The sequence below is a fragment of the Ochotona curzoniae genome, unplaced genomic scaffold, assembly GCF_017591425.1.
Source record: "Ochotona curzoniae isolate NIBS_2020 unplaced genomic scaffold, NIBS_Ocur_1.0 contig_4328, whole genome shotgun sequence".
Taxonomy (NCBI): domain Eukaryota; kingdom Metazoa; phylum Chordata; class Mammalia; order Lagomorpha; family Ochotonidae; genus Ochotona; species Ochotona curzoniae.
In genome coordinates this window covers 1-12689 of record NW_024466235.1, presented here as the reverse complement: position 1 = coordinate 12689, position 12689 = coordinate 1, and the positions used below count along the sequence as shown (strand labels likewise).

Genomic DNA, 12689 nt, shown 5'->3' with positions numbered 1-12689 from the left:
ATATGTATGTATGTGCTATATGGACATAACACAAAAATATCTAAGAAATTACAAAACTGGCACCAACGCATGCTGTAGACAGGACTGAGATAACTCAACATTCTCACAAGCGTTTCTGTTGCTCGTTTTGCAAAGCAAATAAACACAGAATCCGAGACGCTAGCCTTGTCTTTACTCCCTTATGCAACTGTGAGGGAAGACCGCCTGACACTTACGTGATTGGGTTTTATCATTTGGAAATAAAGATGATAATGTCCGTGCCTCTTATCATCCAAAATTGGTGCAAAGAGAAAAAGGAACTATTATTTATGCAAATCTCTTGACAAATCACTGTATACGCCATGACTCACGGGAGAACTGTCAAAAACAAAACTTGGGGTCCAGAGAGCTTGAGCTGTCTACTGCTGCTCCCACCCGCTGGCTGGTGAGTTCTCTTCTGCCACTGTTCAAAGCTTTGGATCAGGTGACAATGTGACCTTCCCACAGGGAATATTAGCTTTCTGTCCTCCATAGACACCACTGCATATATCCAAAACCTTGTAGACATAGAAATGAACCTTAAAGACAAATGCATCATTTTGCTATCCTATCCCTACATACATCCAAAGCATGGTCCAATCCTCAAGAATAAATTCTTGCAATTTTCATTCCCTGCATTTCCTAAAAGAGTCGAGTAGCATGAATGCAGATGATGGGATTCCCAGCATAGGCTGGAACCATCGTAGACAATAGACCAGAATCCAACACTTAGGGAAACATGACTCTGCATTCTGACTCCCGCCGCCCAAGCCTTGCCGGCCCTTCCTTACCAGGCTCACCTCCCGCGGTTGAAGTGGAGGCTTCTGGGGGCTCGTCTTCATGGGTGAGCGCTTCAGATTCTTCGCTGTGGATGACTGCACAAAGGAGCAAAACTCTCCCTTAGTCTCGAGTGGCAGCAAAGAGCATCATCAGAACACCCAAGAGGCTGAGGGAACTCAGTCCCTGGCTGATGCCTTGAATGTGTGGGACTGGCAGGTGCTTGCAGGCCCTAAGCCGAAAGCTAACCAGTGACGCAGAGTGGGCAGCTTCACCAAGCCCACCAGAATCTTCCACCTCCACCCTCACTCCATGTCTGTCCCCACACTCACACTTGCCTCTCACTCCTATGTTAGCTTTCTACTGGGTTCTACACCCGACTGTCCCATTCTCCTGTCCTGGCACCCGTGTCTCCCTACACCTGTTCGTCTTGCTGCTGCTTTGTTCTCCACACTCACGGATTCCTGGTTGTTGTCCCAGTTACTTGACGCCTAGCCCCTTGCCTGCCTCTCTTTATTGAAAATAGTCTCTCTGGCGTCAATACTCACGACCTCCATTTCTCTGAATCTCAGGCACGTGGGGAAAATCCAATAGGCGTGTGGGGAAATCCCAACCCATGTCGGAAATCCAATAGGAAATGAGTGAGCTCAGAGTTCACAGCCTCTGAGGGCATTCATTAAAATGCCATTCTTCTGCAACCTCAGACCAGGTAACATTTGCATTAGTTTTTAGGTTTCTCCCTAGTGTGTTTTAAGGTGTGCTTCTAGAATCCTATATACATACATACATATATATGTATGTATGTGCTATATGGACATAACACAAAAATATCTAAGAAATTACAAAACTGGCACCAACGCATGCTGTAGACAGGACTGAGATAACTCAACATTCTCACAAGCGTTTCTGTTGCTCGTTTTGCAAAGCAAATAAACACAGAATCCGAGACGCTAGCCTTGTCTTTACTCCCTTATGCAACTGTGAGGGAAGACCGCCTGACACTTACGTGATTGGGTTTTATCATTTGGAAATAAAGATGATAATGTCCGTGCCTCTTATCATCCAAAATTGGTGCAAAGAGAAAAAGGAACTATTATTTATGCAAATCTCTTGACAAATCACTGTATACGCCATGACTCACGGGAGAACTGTCAAAAACAAAACTTGGGGTCCAGAGAGCTTGAGCTGTCTACTGCTGCTCCCACCCGCTGGCTGGTGAGTTCTCTTCTGCCACTGTTCAAAGCTTTGGATCAGGTGACAATGTGACCTTCCCACAGGGAATATTAGCTTTCTGTCCTCCATAGACACCACTGCATATATCCAAAACCTTGTAGACATAGAAATGAACCTTAAAGACAAATGCATCATTTTGCTATCCTATCCCTACATACATCCAAAGCATGGTCCAATCCTCAAGAATAAATTCTTGCAATTTTCATTCCCTGCATTTCCTAAAAGAGTCGAGTAGCATGAATGCAGATGATGGGATTCCCAGCATAGGCTGGAACCATCGTAGACAATAGACCAGAATCCAACACTTAGGGAAACATGACTCTGCATTCTGACTCCCGCCGCCCAAGCCTTGCCGGCCCTTCCTTACCAGGCTCACCTCCCGCGGTTGAAGTGGAGGCTTCTGGGGGCTCGTCTTCATGGGTGAGCGCTTCAGATTCTTCGCTGTGGATGACTGCACAAAGGAGCAAAACTCTCCCTTAGTCTCGAGTGGCAGCAAAGAGCATCATCAGAACACCCAAGAGGCTGAGGGAACTCAGTCCCTGGCTGATGCCTTGAATGTGTGGGACTGGCAGGTGCTTGCAGGCCCTAAGCCGAAAGCTAACCAGTGACGCAGAGTGGGCAGCTTCACCAAGCCCACCAGAATCTTCCACCTCCACCCTCACTCCATGTCTGTCCCCACACTCACACTTGCCTCTCACTCCTATGTTAGCTTTCTACTGGGTTCTACACCCGACTGTCCCATTCTCCTGTCCTGGCACCCGTGTCTCCCTACACCTGTTCGTCTTGCTGCTGCTTTGTTCTCCACACTCACGGATTCCTGGTTGTTGTCCCAGTTACTTGACGCCTAGCCCCTTGCCTGCCTCTCTTTATTGAAAATAGTCTCTCTGGCGTCAATACTCACGACCTCCATTTCTCTGAATCTCAGGCACGTGGGGAAAATCCAATAGGCGTGTGGGGAAATCCCAACCCATGTCGGAAATCCAATAGGAAATGAGTGAGCTCAGAGTTCACAGCCTCTGAGGGCATTCATTAAAATGCCATTCTTCTGCAACCTCAGACCAGGTAACATTTGCATTAGTTTTTAGGTTTCTCCCTAGTGTGTTTTAAGGTGTGCTTCTAGAATCCTATATACATACATACATATATATGTATGTATGTGCTATATGGACATAACACAAAAATATCTAAGAAATTACAAAACTGGCACCAACGCATGCTGTAGACAGGACTGAGATAACTCAACATTCTCACAAGCGTTTCTGTTGCTCGTTTTGCAAAGCAAATAAACACAGAATCCGAGACGCTAGCCTTGTCTTTACTCCCTTATGCAACTGTGAGGGAAGACCGCCTGACACTTACGTGATTGGGTTTTATCATTTGGAAATAAAGATGATAATGTCCGTGCCTCTTATCATCCAAAATTGGTGCAAAGAGAAAAAGGAACTATTATTTATGCAAATCTCTTGACAAATCACTGTATACGCCATGACTCACGGGAGAACTGTCAAAAACAAAACTTGGGGTCCAGAGAGCTTGAGCTGTCTACTGCTGCTCCCACCCGCTGGCTGGTGAGTTCTCTTCTGCCACTGTTCAAAGCTTTGGATCAGGTGACAATGTGACCTTCCCACAGGGAATATTAGCTTTCTGTCCTCCATAGACACCACTGCATATATCCAAAACCTTGTAGACATAGAAATGAACCTTAAAGACAAATGCATCATTTTGCTATCCTATCCCTACATACATCCAAAGCATGGTCCAATCCTCAAGAATAAATTCTTGCAATTTTCATTCCCTGCATTTCCTAAAAGAGTCGAGTAGCATGAATGCAGATGATGGGATTCCCAGCATAGGCTGGAACCATCGTAGACAATAGACCAGAATCCAACACTTAGGGAAACATGACTCTGCATTCTGACTCCCGCCGCCCAAGCCTTGCCGGCCCTTCCTTACCAGGCTCACCTCCCGCGGTTGAAGTGGAGGCTTCTGGGGGCTCGTCTTCATGGGTGAGCGCTTCAGATTCTTCGCTGTGGATGACTGCACAAAGGAGCAAAACTCTCCCTTAGTCTCGAGTGGCAGCAAAGAGCATCATCAGAACACCCAAGAGGCTGAGGGAACTCAGTCCCTGGCTGATGCCTTGAATGTGTGGGACTGGCAGGTGCTTGCAGGCCCTAAGCCGAAAGCTAACCAGTGACGCAGAGTGGGCAGCTTCACCAAGCCCACCAGAATCTTCCACCTCCACCCTCACTCCATGTCTGTCCCCACACTCACACTTGCCTCTCACTCCTATGTTAGCTTTCTACTGGGTTCTACACCCGACTGTCCCATTCTCCTGTCCTGGCACCCGTGTCTCCCTACACCTGTTCGTCTTGCTGCTGCTTTGTTCTCCACACTCACGGATTCCTGGTTGTTGTCCCAGTTACTTGACGCCTAGCCCCTTGCCTGCCTCTCTTTATTGAAAATAGTCTCTCTGGCGTCAATACTCACGACCTCCATTTCTCTGAATCTCAGGCACGTGGGGAAAATCCAATAGGCGTGTGGGGAAATCCCAACCCATGTCGGAAATCCAATAGGAAATGAGTGAGCTCAGAGTTCACAGCCTCTGAGGGCATTCATTAAAATGCCATTCTTCTGCAACCTCAGACCAGGTAACATTTGCATTAGTTTTTAGGTTTCTCCCTAGTGTGTTTTAAGGTGTGCTTCTAGAATCCTATATACATACATACATATATATGTATGTATGTGCTATATGGACATAACACAAAAATATCTAAGAAATTACAAAACTGGCACCAACGCATGCTGTAGACAGGACTGAGATAACTCAACATTCTCACAAGCGTTTCTGTTGCTCGTTTTGCAAAGCAAATAAACACAGAATCCGAGACGCTAGCCTTGTCTTTACTCCCTTATGCAACTGTGAGGGAAGACCGCCTGACACTTACGTGATTGGGTTTTATCATTTGGAAATAAAGATGATAATGTCCGTGCCTCTTATCATCCAAAATTGGTGCAAAGAGAAAAAGGAACTATTATTTATGCAAATCTCTTGACAAATCACTGTATACGCCATGACTCACGGGAGAACTGTCAAAAACAAAACTTGGGGTCCAGAGAGCTTGAGCTGTCTACTGCTGCTCCCACCCGCTGGCTGGTGAGTTCTCTTCTGCCACTGTTCAAAGCTTTGGATCAGGTGACAATGTGACCTTCCCACAGGGAATATTAGCTTTCTGTCCTCCATAGACACCACTGCATATATCCAAAACCTTGTAGACATAGAAATGAACCTTAAAGACAAATGCATCATTTTGCTATCCTATCCCTACATACATCCAAAGCATGGTCCAATCCTCAAGAATAAATTCTTGCAATTTTCATTCCCTGCATTTCCTAAAAGAGTCGAGTAGCATGAATGCAGATGATGGGATTCCCAGCATAGGCTGGAACCATCGTAGACAATAGACCAGAATCCAACACTTAGGGAAACATGACTCTGCATTCTGACTCCCGCCGCCCAAGCCTTGCCGGCCCTTCCTTACCAGGCTCACCTCCCGCGGTTGAAGTGGAGGCTTCTGGGGGCTCGTCTTCATGGGTGAGCGCTTCAGATTCTTCGCTGTGGATGACTGCACAAAGGAGCAAAACTCTCCCTTAGTCTCGAGTGGCAGCAAAGAGCATCATCAGAACACCCAAGAGGCTGAGGGAACTCAGTCCCTGGCTGATGCCTTGAATGTGTGGGACTGGCAGGTGCTTGCAGGCCCTAAGCCGAAAGCTAACCAGTGACGCAGAGTGGGCAGCTTCACCAAGCCCACCAGAATCTTCCACCTCCACCCTCACTCCATGTCTGTCCCCACACTCACACTTGCCTCTCACTCCTATGTTAGCTTTCTACTGGGTTCTACACCCGACTGTCCCATTCTCCTGTCCTGGCACCCGTGTCTCCCTACACCTGTTCGTCTTGCTGCTGCTTTGTTCTCCACACTCACGGATTCCTGGTTGTTGTCCCAGTTACTTGACGCCTAGCCCCTTGCCTGCCTCTCTTTATTGAAAATAGTCTCTCTGGCGTCAATACTCACGACCTCCATTTCTCTGAATCTCAGGCACGTGGGGAAAATCCAATAGGCGTGTGGGGAAATCCCAACCCATGTCGGAAATCCAATAGGAAATGAGTGAGCTCAGAGTTCACAGCCTCTGAGGGCATTCATTAAAATGCCATTCTTCTGCAACCTCAGACCAGGTAACATTTGCATTAGTTTTTAGGTTTCTCCCTAGTGTGTTTTAAGGTGTGCTTCTAGAATCCTATATACATACATACATATATATGTATGTATGTGCTATATGGACATAACACAAAAATATCTAAGAAATTACAAAACTGGCACCAACGCATGCTGTAGACAGGACTGAGATAACTCAACATTCTCACAAGCGTTTCTGTTGCTCGTTTTGCAAAGCAAATAAACACAGAATCCGAGACGCTAGCCTTGTCTTTACTCCCTTATGCAACTGTGAGGGAAGACCGCCTGACACTTACGTGATTGGGTTTTATCATTTGGAAATAAAGATGATAATGTCCGTGCCTCTTATCATCCAAAATTGGTGCAAAGAGAAAAAGGAACTATTATTTATGCAAATCTCTTGACAAATCACTGTATACGCCATGACTCACGGGAGAACTGTCAAAAACAAAACTTGGGGTCCAGAGAGCTTGAGCTGTCTACTGCTGCTCCCACCCGCTGGCTGGTGAGTTCTCTTCTGCCACTGTTCAAAGCTTTGGATCAGGTGACAATGTGACCTTCCCACAGGGAATATTAGCTTTCTGTCCTCCATAGACACCACTGCATATATCCAAAACCTTGTAGACATAGAAATGAACCTTAAAGACAAATGCATCATTTTGCTATCCTATCCCTACATACATCCAAAGCATGGTCCAATCCTCAAGAATAAATTCTTGCAATTTTCATTCCCTGCATTTCCTAAAAGAGTCGAGTAGCATGAATGCAGATGATGGGATTCCCAGCATAGGCTGGAACCATCGTAGACAATAGACCAGAATCCAACACTTAGGGAAACATGACTCTGCATTCTGACTCCCGCCGCCCAAGCCTTGCCGGCCCTTCCTTACCAGGCTCACCTCCCGCGGTTGAAGTGGAGGCTTCTGGGGGCTGGTCTTCATGGGTGAGCGCTTCAGATTCTTCGCTGTGGATGACTGCACAAAGGAGCAAAACTCTCCCTTAGTCTCGAGTGGCAGCAAAGAGCATCATCAGAACACCCAAGAGGCTGAGGGAACTCAGTCCCTGGCTGATGCCTTGAATGTGTGGGACTGGCAGGTGCTTGCAGGCCCTAAGCCGAAAGCTAACCAGTGACGCAGAGTGGGCAGCTTCACCAAGCCCACCAGAATCTTCCACCTCCACCCTCACTCCATGTCTGTCCCCACACTCACACTTGCCTCTCACTCCTATGTTAGCTTTCTACTGGGTTCTACACCCGACTGTCCCATTCTCCTGTCCTGGCACCCGTGTCTCCCTACACCTGTTCGTCTTGCTGCTGCTTTGTTCTCCACACTCACGGATTCCTGGTTGTTGTCCCAGTTACTTGACGCCTAGCCCCTTGCCTGCCTCTCTTTATTGAAAATAGTCTCTCTGGCGTCAATACTCACGACCTCCATTTCTCTGAATCTCAGGCACGTGGGGAAAATCCAATAGGCGTGTGGGGAAATCCCAACCCATGTCGGAAATCCAATAGGAAATGAGTGAGCTCAGAGTTCACAGCCTCTGAGGGCATTCATTAAAATGCCATTCTTCTGCAACCTCAGACCAGGTAACATTTGCATTAGTTTTTAGGTTTCTCCCTAGTGTGTTTTAAGGTGTGCTTCTAGAATCCTATATACATACATACATATATATGTATGTATGTGCTATATGGACATAACACAAAAATATCTAAGAAATTACAAAACTGGCACCAACGCATGCTGTAGACAGGACTGAGATAACTCAACATTCTCACAAGCGTTTCTGTTGCTCGTTTTGCAAAGCAAATAAACACAGAATCCGAGACGCTAGCCTTGTCTTTACTCCCTTATGCAACTGTGAGGGAAGACCGCCTGACACTTACGTGATTGGGTTTTATCATTTGGAAATAAAGATGATAATGTCCGTGCCTCTTATCATCCAAAATTGGTGCAAAGAGAAAAAGGAACTATTATTTATGCAAATCTCTTGACAAATCACTGTATACGCCATGACTCACGGGAGAACTGTCAAAAACAAAACTTGGGGTCCAGAGAGCTTGAGCTGTCTACTGCTGCTCCCACCCGCTGGCTGGTGAGTTCTCTTCTGCCACTGTTCAAAGCTTTGGATCAGGTGACAATGTGACCTTCCCACAGGGAATATTAGCTTTCTGTCCTCCATAGACACCACTGCATATATCCAAAACCTTGTAGACATAGAAATGAACCTTAAAGACAAATGCATCATTTTGCTATCCTATCCCTACATACATCCAAAGCATGGTCCAATCCTCAAGAATAAATTCTTGCAATTTTCATTCCCTGCATTTCCTAAAAGAGTCGAGTAGCATGAATGCAGATGATGGGATTCCCAGCATAGGCTGGAACCATCGTAGACAATAGACCAGAATCCAACACTTAGGGAAACATGACTCTGCATTCTGACTCCCGCCGCCCAAGCCTTGCCGGCCCTTCCTTACCAGGCTCACCTCCCGCGGTTGAAGTGGAGGCTTCTGGGGGCTCGTCTTCATGGGTGAGCGCTTCAGATTCTTCGCTGTGGATGACTGCACAAAGGAGCAAAACTCTCCCTTAGTCTCGAGTGGCAGCAAAGAGCATCATCAGAACACCCAAGAGGCTGAGGGAACTCAGTCCCTGGCTGATGCCTTGAATGTGTGGGACTGGCAGGTGCTTGCAGGCCCTAAGCCGAAAGCTAACCAGTGACGCAGAGTGGGCAGCTTCACCAAGCCCACCAGAATCTTCCACCTCCACCCTCACTCCATGTCTGTCCCCACACTCACACTTGCCTCTCACTCCTATGTTAGCTTTCTACTGGGTTCTACACCCGACTGTCCCATTCTCCTGTCCTGGCACCCGTGTCTCCCTACACCTGTTCGTCTTGCTGCTGCTTTGTTCTCCACACTCACGGATTCCTGGTTGTTGTCCCAGTTACTTGACGCCTAGCCCCTTGCCTGCCTCTCTTTATTGAAAATAGTCTCTCTGGCGTCAATACTCACGACCTCCATTTCTCTGAATCTCAGGCACGTGGGGAAAATCCAATAGGCGTGTGGGGAAATCCCAACCCATGTCGGAAATCCAATAGGAAATGAGTGAGCTCAGAGTTCACAGCCTCTGAGGGCATTCATTAAAATGCCATTCTTCTGCAACCTCAGACCAGGTAACATTTGCATTAGTTTTTAGGTTTCTCCCTAGTGTGTTTTAAGGTGTGCTTCTAGAATCCTATATACATACATACATATATATGTATGTATGTGCTATATGGACATAACACAAAAATATCTAAGAAATTACAAAACTGGCACCAACGCATGCTGTAGACAGGACTGAGATAACTCAACATTCTCACAAGCGTTTCTGTTGCTCGTTTTGCAAAGCAAATAAACACAGAATCCGAGACGCTAGCCTTGTCTTTACTCCCTTATGCAACTGTGAGGGAAGACCGCCTGACACTTACGTGATTGGGTTTTATCATTTGGAAATAAAGATGATAATGTCCGTGCCTCTTATCATCCAAAATTGGTGCAAAGAGAAAAAGGAACTATTATTTATGCAAATCTCTTGACAAATCACTGTATACGCCATGACTCACGGGAGAACTGTCAAAAACAAAACTTGGGGTCCAGAGAGCTTGAGCTGTCTACTGCTGCTCCCACCCGCTGGCTGGTGAGTTCTCTTCTGCCACTGTTCAAAGCTTTGGATCAGGTGACAATGTGACCTTCCCACAGGGAATATTAGCTTTCTGTCCTCCATAGACACCACTGCATATATCCAAAACCTTGTAGACATAGAAATGAACCTTAAAGACAAATGCATCATTTTGCTATCCTATCCCTACATACATCCAAAGCATGGTCCAATCCTCAAGAATAAATTCTTGCAATTTTCATTCCCTGCATTTCCTAAAAGAGTCGAGTAGCATGAATGCAGATGATGGGATTCCCAGCATAGGCTGGAACCATCGTAGACAATAGACCAGAATCCAACACTTAGGGAAACATGACTCTGCATTCTGACTCCCGCCGCCCAAGCCTTGCCGGCCCTTCCTTACCAGGCTCACCTCCCGCGGTTGAAGTGGAGGCTTCTGGGGGCTCGTCTTCATGGGTGAGCGCTTCAGATTCTTCGCTGTGGATGACTGCACAAAGGAGCAAAACTCTCCCTTAGTCTCGAGTGGCAGCAAAGAGCATCATCAGAACACCCAAGAGGCTGAGGGAACTCAGTCCCTGGCTGATGCCTTGAATGTGTGGGACTGGCAGGTGCTTGCAGGCCCTAAGCCGAAAGCTAACCAGTGACGCAGAGTGGGCAGCTTCACCAAGCCCACCAGAATCTTCCACCTCCACCCTCACTCCATGTCTGTCCCCACACTCACACTTGCCTCTCACTCCTATGTTAGCTTTCTACTGGGTTCTACACCCGACTGTCCCATTCTCCTGTCCTGGCACCCGTGTCTCCCTACACCTGTTCGTCTTGCTGCTGCTTTGTTCTCCACACTCACGGATTCCTGGTTGTTGTCCCAGTTACTTGACGCCTAGCCCCTTGCCTGCCTCTCTTTATTGAAAATAGTCTCTCTGGCGTCAATACTCACGACCTCCATTTCTCTGAATCTCAGGCACGTGGGGAAAATCCAATAGGCGTGTGGGGAAATCCCAACCCATGTCGGAAATCCAATAGGAAATGAGTGAGCTCAGAGTTCACAGCCTCTGAGGGCATTCATTAAAATGCCATTCTTCTGCAACCTCAGACCAGGTAACATTTGCATTAGTTTTTAGGTTTCTCCCTAGTGTGTTTTAAGGTGTGCTTCTAGAATCCTATATACATACATACATATATATGTATGTATGTGCTATATGGACATAACACAAAAATATCTAAGAAATTACAAAACTGGCACCAACGCATGCTGTAGACAGGACTGAGATAACTCAACATTCTCACAAGCGTTTCTGTTGCTCGTTTTGCAAAGCAAATAAACACAGAATCCGAGACGCTAGCCTTGTCTTTACTCCCTTATGCAACTGTGAGGGAAGACCGCCTGACACTTACGTGATTGGGTTTTATCATTTGGAAATAAAGATGATAATGTCCGTGCCTCTTATCATCCAAAATTGGTGCAAAGAGAAAAAGGAACTATTATTTATGCAAATCTCTTGACAAATCACTGTATACGCCATGACTCACGGGAGAACTGTCAAAAACAAAACTTGGGGTCCAGAGAGCTTGAGCTGTCTACTGCTGCTCCCACCCGCTGGCTGGTGAGTTCTCTTCTGCCACTGTTCAAAGCTTTGGATCAGGTGACAATGTGACCTTCCCACAGGGAATATTAGCTTTCTGTCCTCCATAGACACCACTGCATATATCCAAAACCTTGTAGACATAGAAATGAACCTTAAAGACAAATGCATCATTTTGCTATCCTATCCCTACATACATCCAAAGCATGGTCCAATCCTCAAGAATAAATTCTTGCAATTTTCATTCCCTGCATTTCCTAAAAGAGTCGAGTAGCATGAATGCAGATGATGGGATTCCCAGCATAGGCTGGAACCATCGTAGACAATAGACCAGAATCCAACACTTAGGGAAACATGACTCTGCATTCTGACTCCCGCCGCCCAAGCCTTGCCGGCCCTTCCTTACCAGGCTCACCTCCCGCGGTTGAAGTGGAGGCTTCTGGGGGCTCGTCTTCATGGGTGAGCGCTTCAGATTCTTCGCTGTGGATGACTGCACAAAGGAGCAAAACTCTCCCTTAGTCTCGAGTGGCAGCAAAGAGCATCATCAGAACACCCAAGAGGCTGAGGGAACTCAGTCCCTGGCTGATGCCTTGAATGTGTGGGACTGGCAGGTGCTTGCAGGCCCTAAGCCGAAAGCTAACCAGTGACGCAGAGTGGGCAGCTTCACCAAGCCCACCAGAATCTTCCACCTCCACCCTCACTCCATGTCTGTCCCCACACTCACACTTGCCTCTCACTCCTATGTTAGCTTTCTACTGGGTTCTACACCCGACTGTCCCATTCTCCTGTCCTGGCACCCGTGTCTCCCTACACCTGTTCGTCTTGCTGCTGCTTTGTTCTCCACACTCACGGATTCCTGGTTGTTGTCCCAGTTACTTGACGCCTAGCCCCTTGCCTGCCTCTCTTTATTGAAAATAGTCTCTCTGGCGTCAATACTCACGACCTCCATTTCTCTGAATCTCAGGCACGTGGGGAAAATCCAATAGGCGTGTGGGGAAATCCCAACCCATGTCGGAAATCCAATAGGAAATGAGTGAGCTCAGAGTTCACAGCCTCTGAGGGCATTCATTAAAATGCCATTCTTCTGCAACCTCAGACCAGGTAACATTTGCATTAGTTTTTAGGTTTCTCCCTAGTGTGTTTTAAGGTGTGCTTCTAGAATCCTATATACATACATACATATA

At 46.8% G+C, this 12689-nt stretch overlaps 1 protein-coding gene across 1 annotated transcript; it reads right to left on the bottom strand.

Annotated features, from left to right (window-relative positions):
- Nucleotides 1-2918: 2918 nt before the first annotated feature.
- Nucleotides 2919-10376, bottom strand: LOC121160153 (proline-rich receptor-like protein kinase PERK2). The gene is made up of 6 exons (XM_040985806.1): nucleotides 10326-10376; nucleotides 8740-8823; nucleotides 7154-7237; nucleotides 5568-5651; nucleotides 3982-4065; nucleotides 2919-2942 (listed from the first exon to the last, which is right to left on the bottom strand). Exons 1-6 carry the CDS (start codon nucleotides 10374-10376, stop codon nucleotides 2919-2921), a joined length of 411 nt encoding a protein of 136 aa, XP_040841740.1.
- Nucleotides 10377-12689: the final 2313 nt, after the last annotated feature.

Bases quoted from the DNA above. Each gene is read 5' to 3' on its own strand.
- LOC121160153 (XM_040985806.1), bottom strand. From the start codon at position 10,376: ATGAAGACGAGCCCCCAGAAGCCTCCACTTCAACCGCGGGAGGTGAGC. The intron at 5,652-7,153 runs GTAAGGAAGGGC...TCCTTTGTGCAG, and splicing joins AACCGCGGGAGGTGAGCCTG to TCATCCACAGCGAAGAATCT. The intron at 4,066-5,567 runs GTAAGGAAGGGC...TCCTTTGTGCAG, and splicing joins AACCGCGGGAGGTGAGCCTG to TCATCCACAGCGAAGAATCT.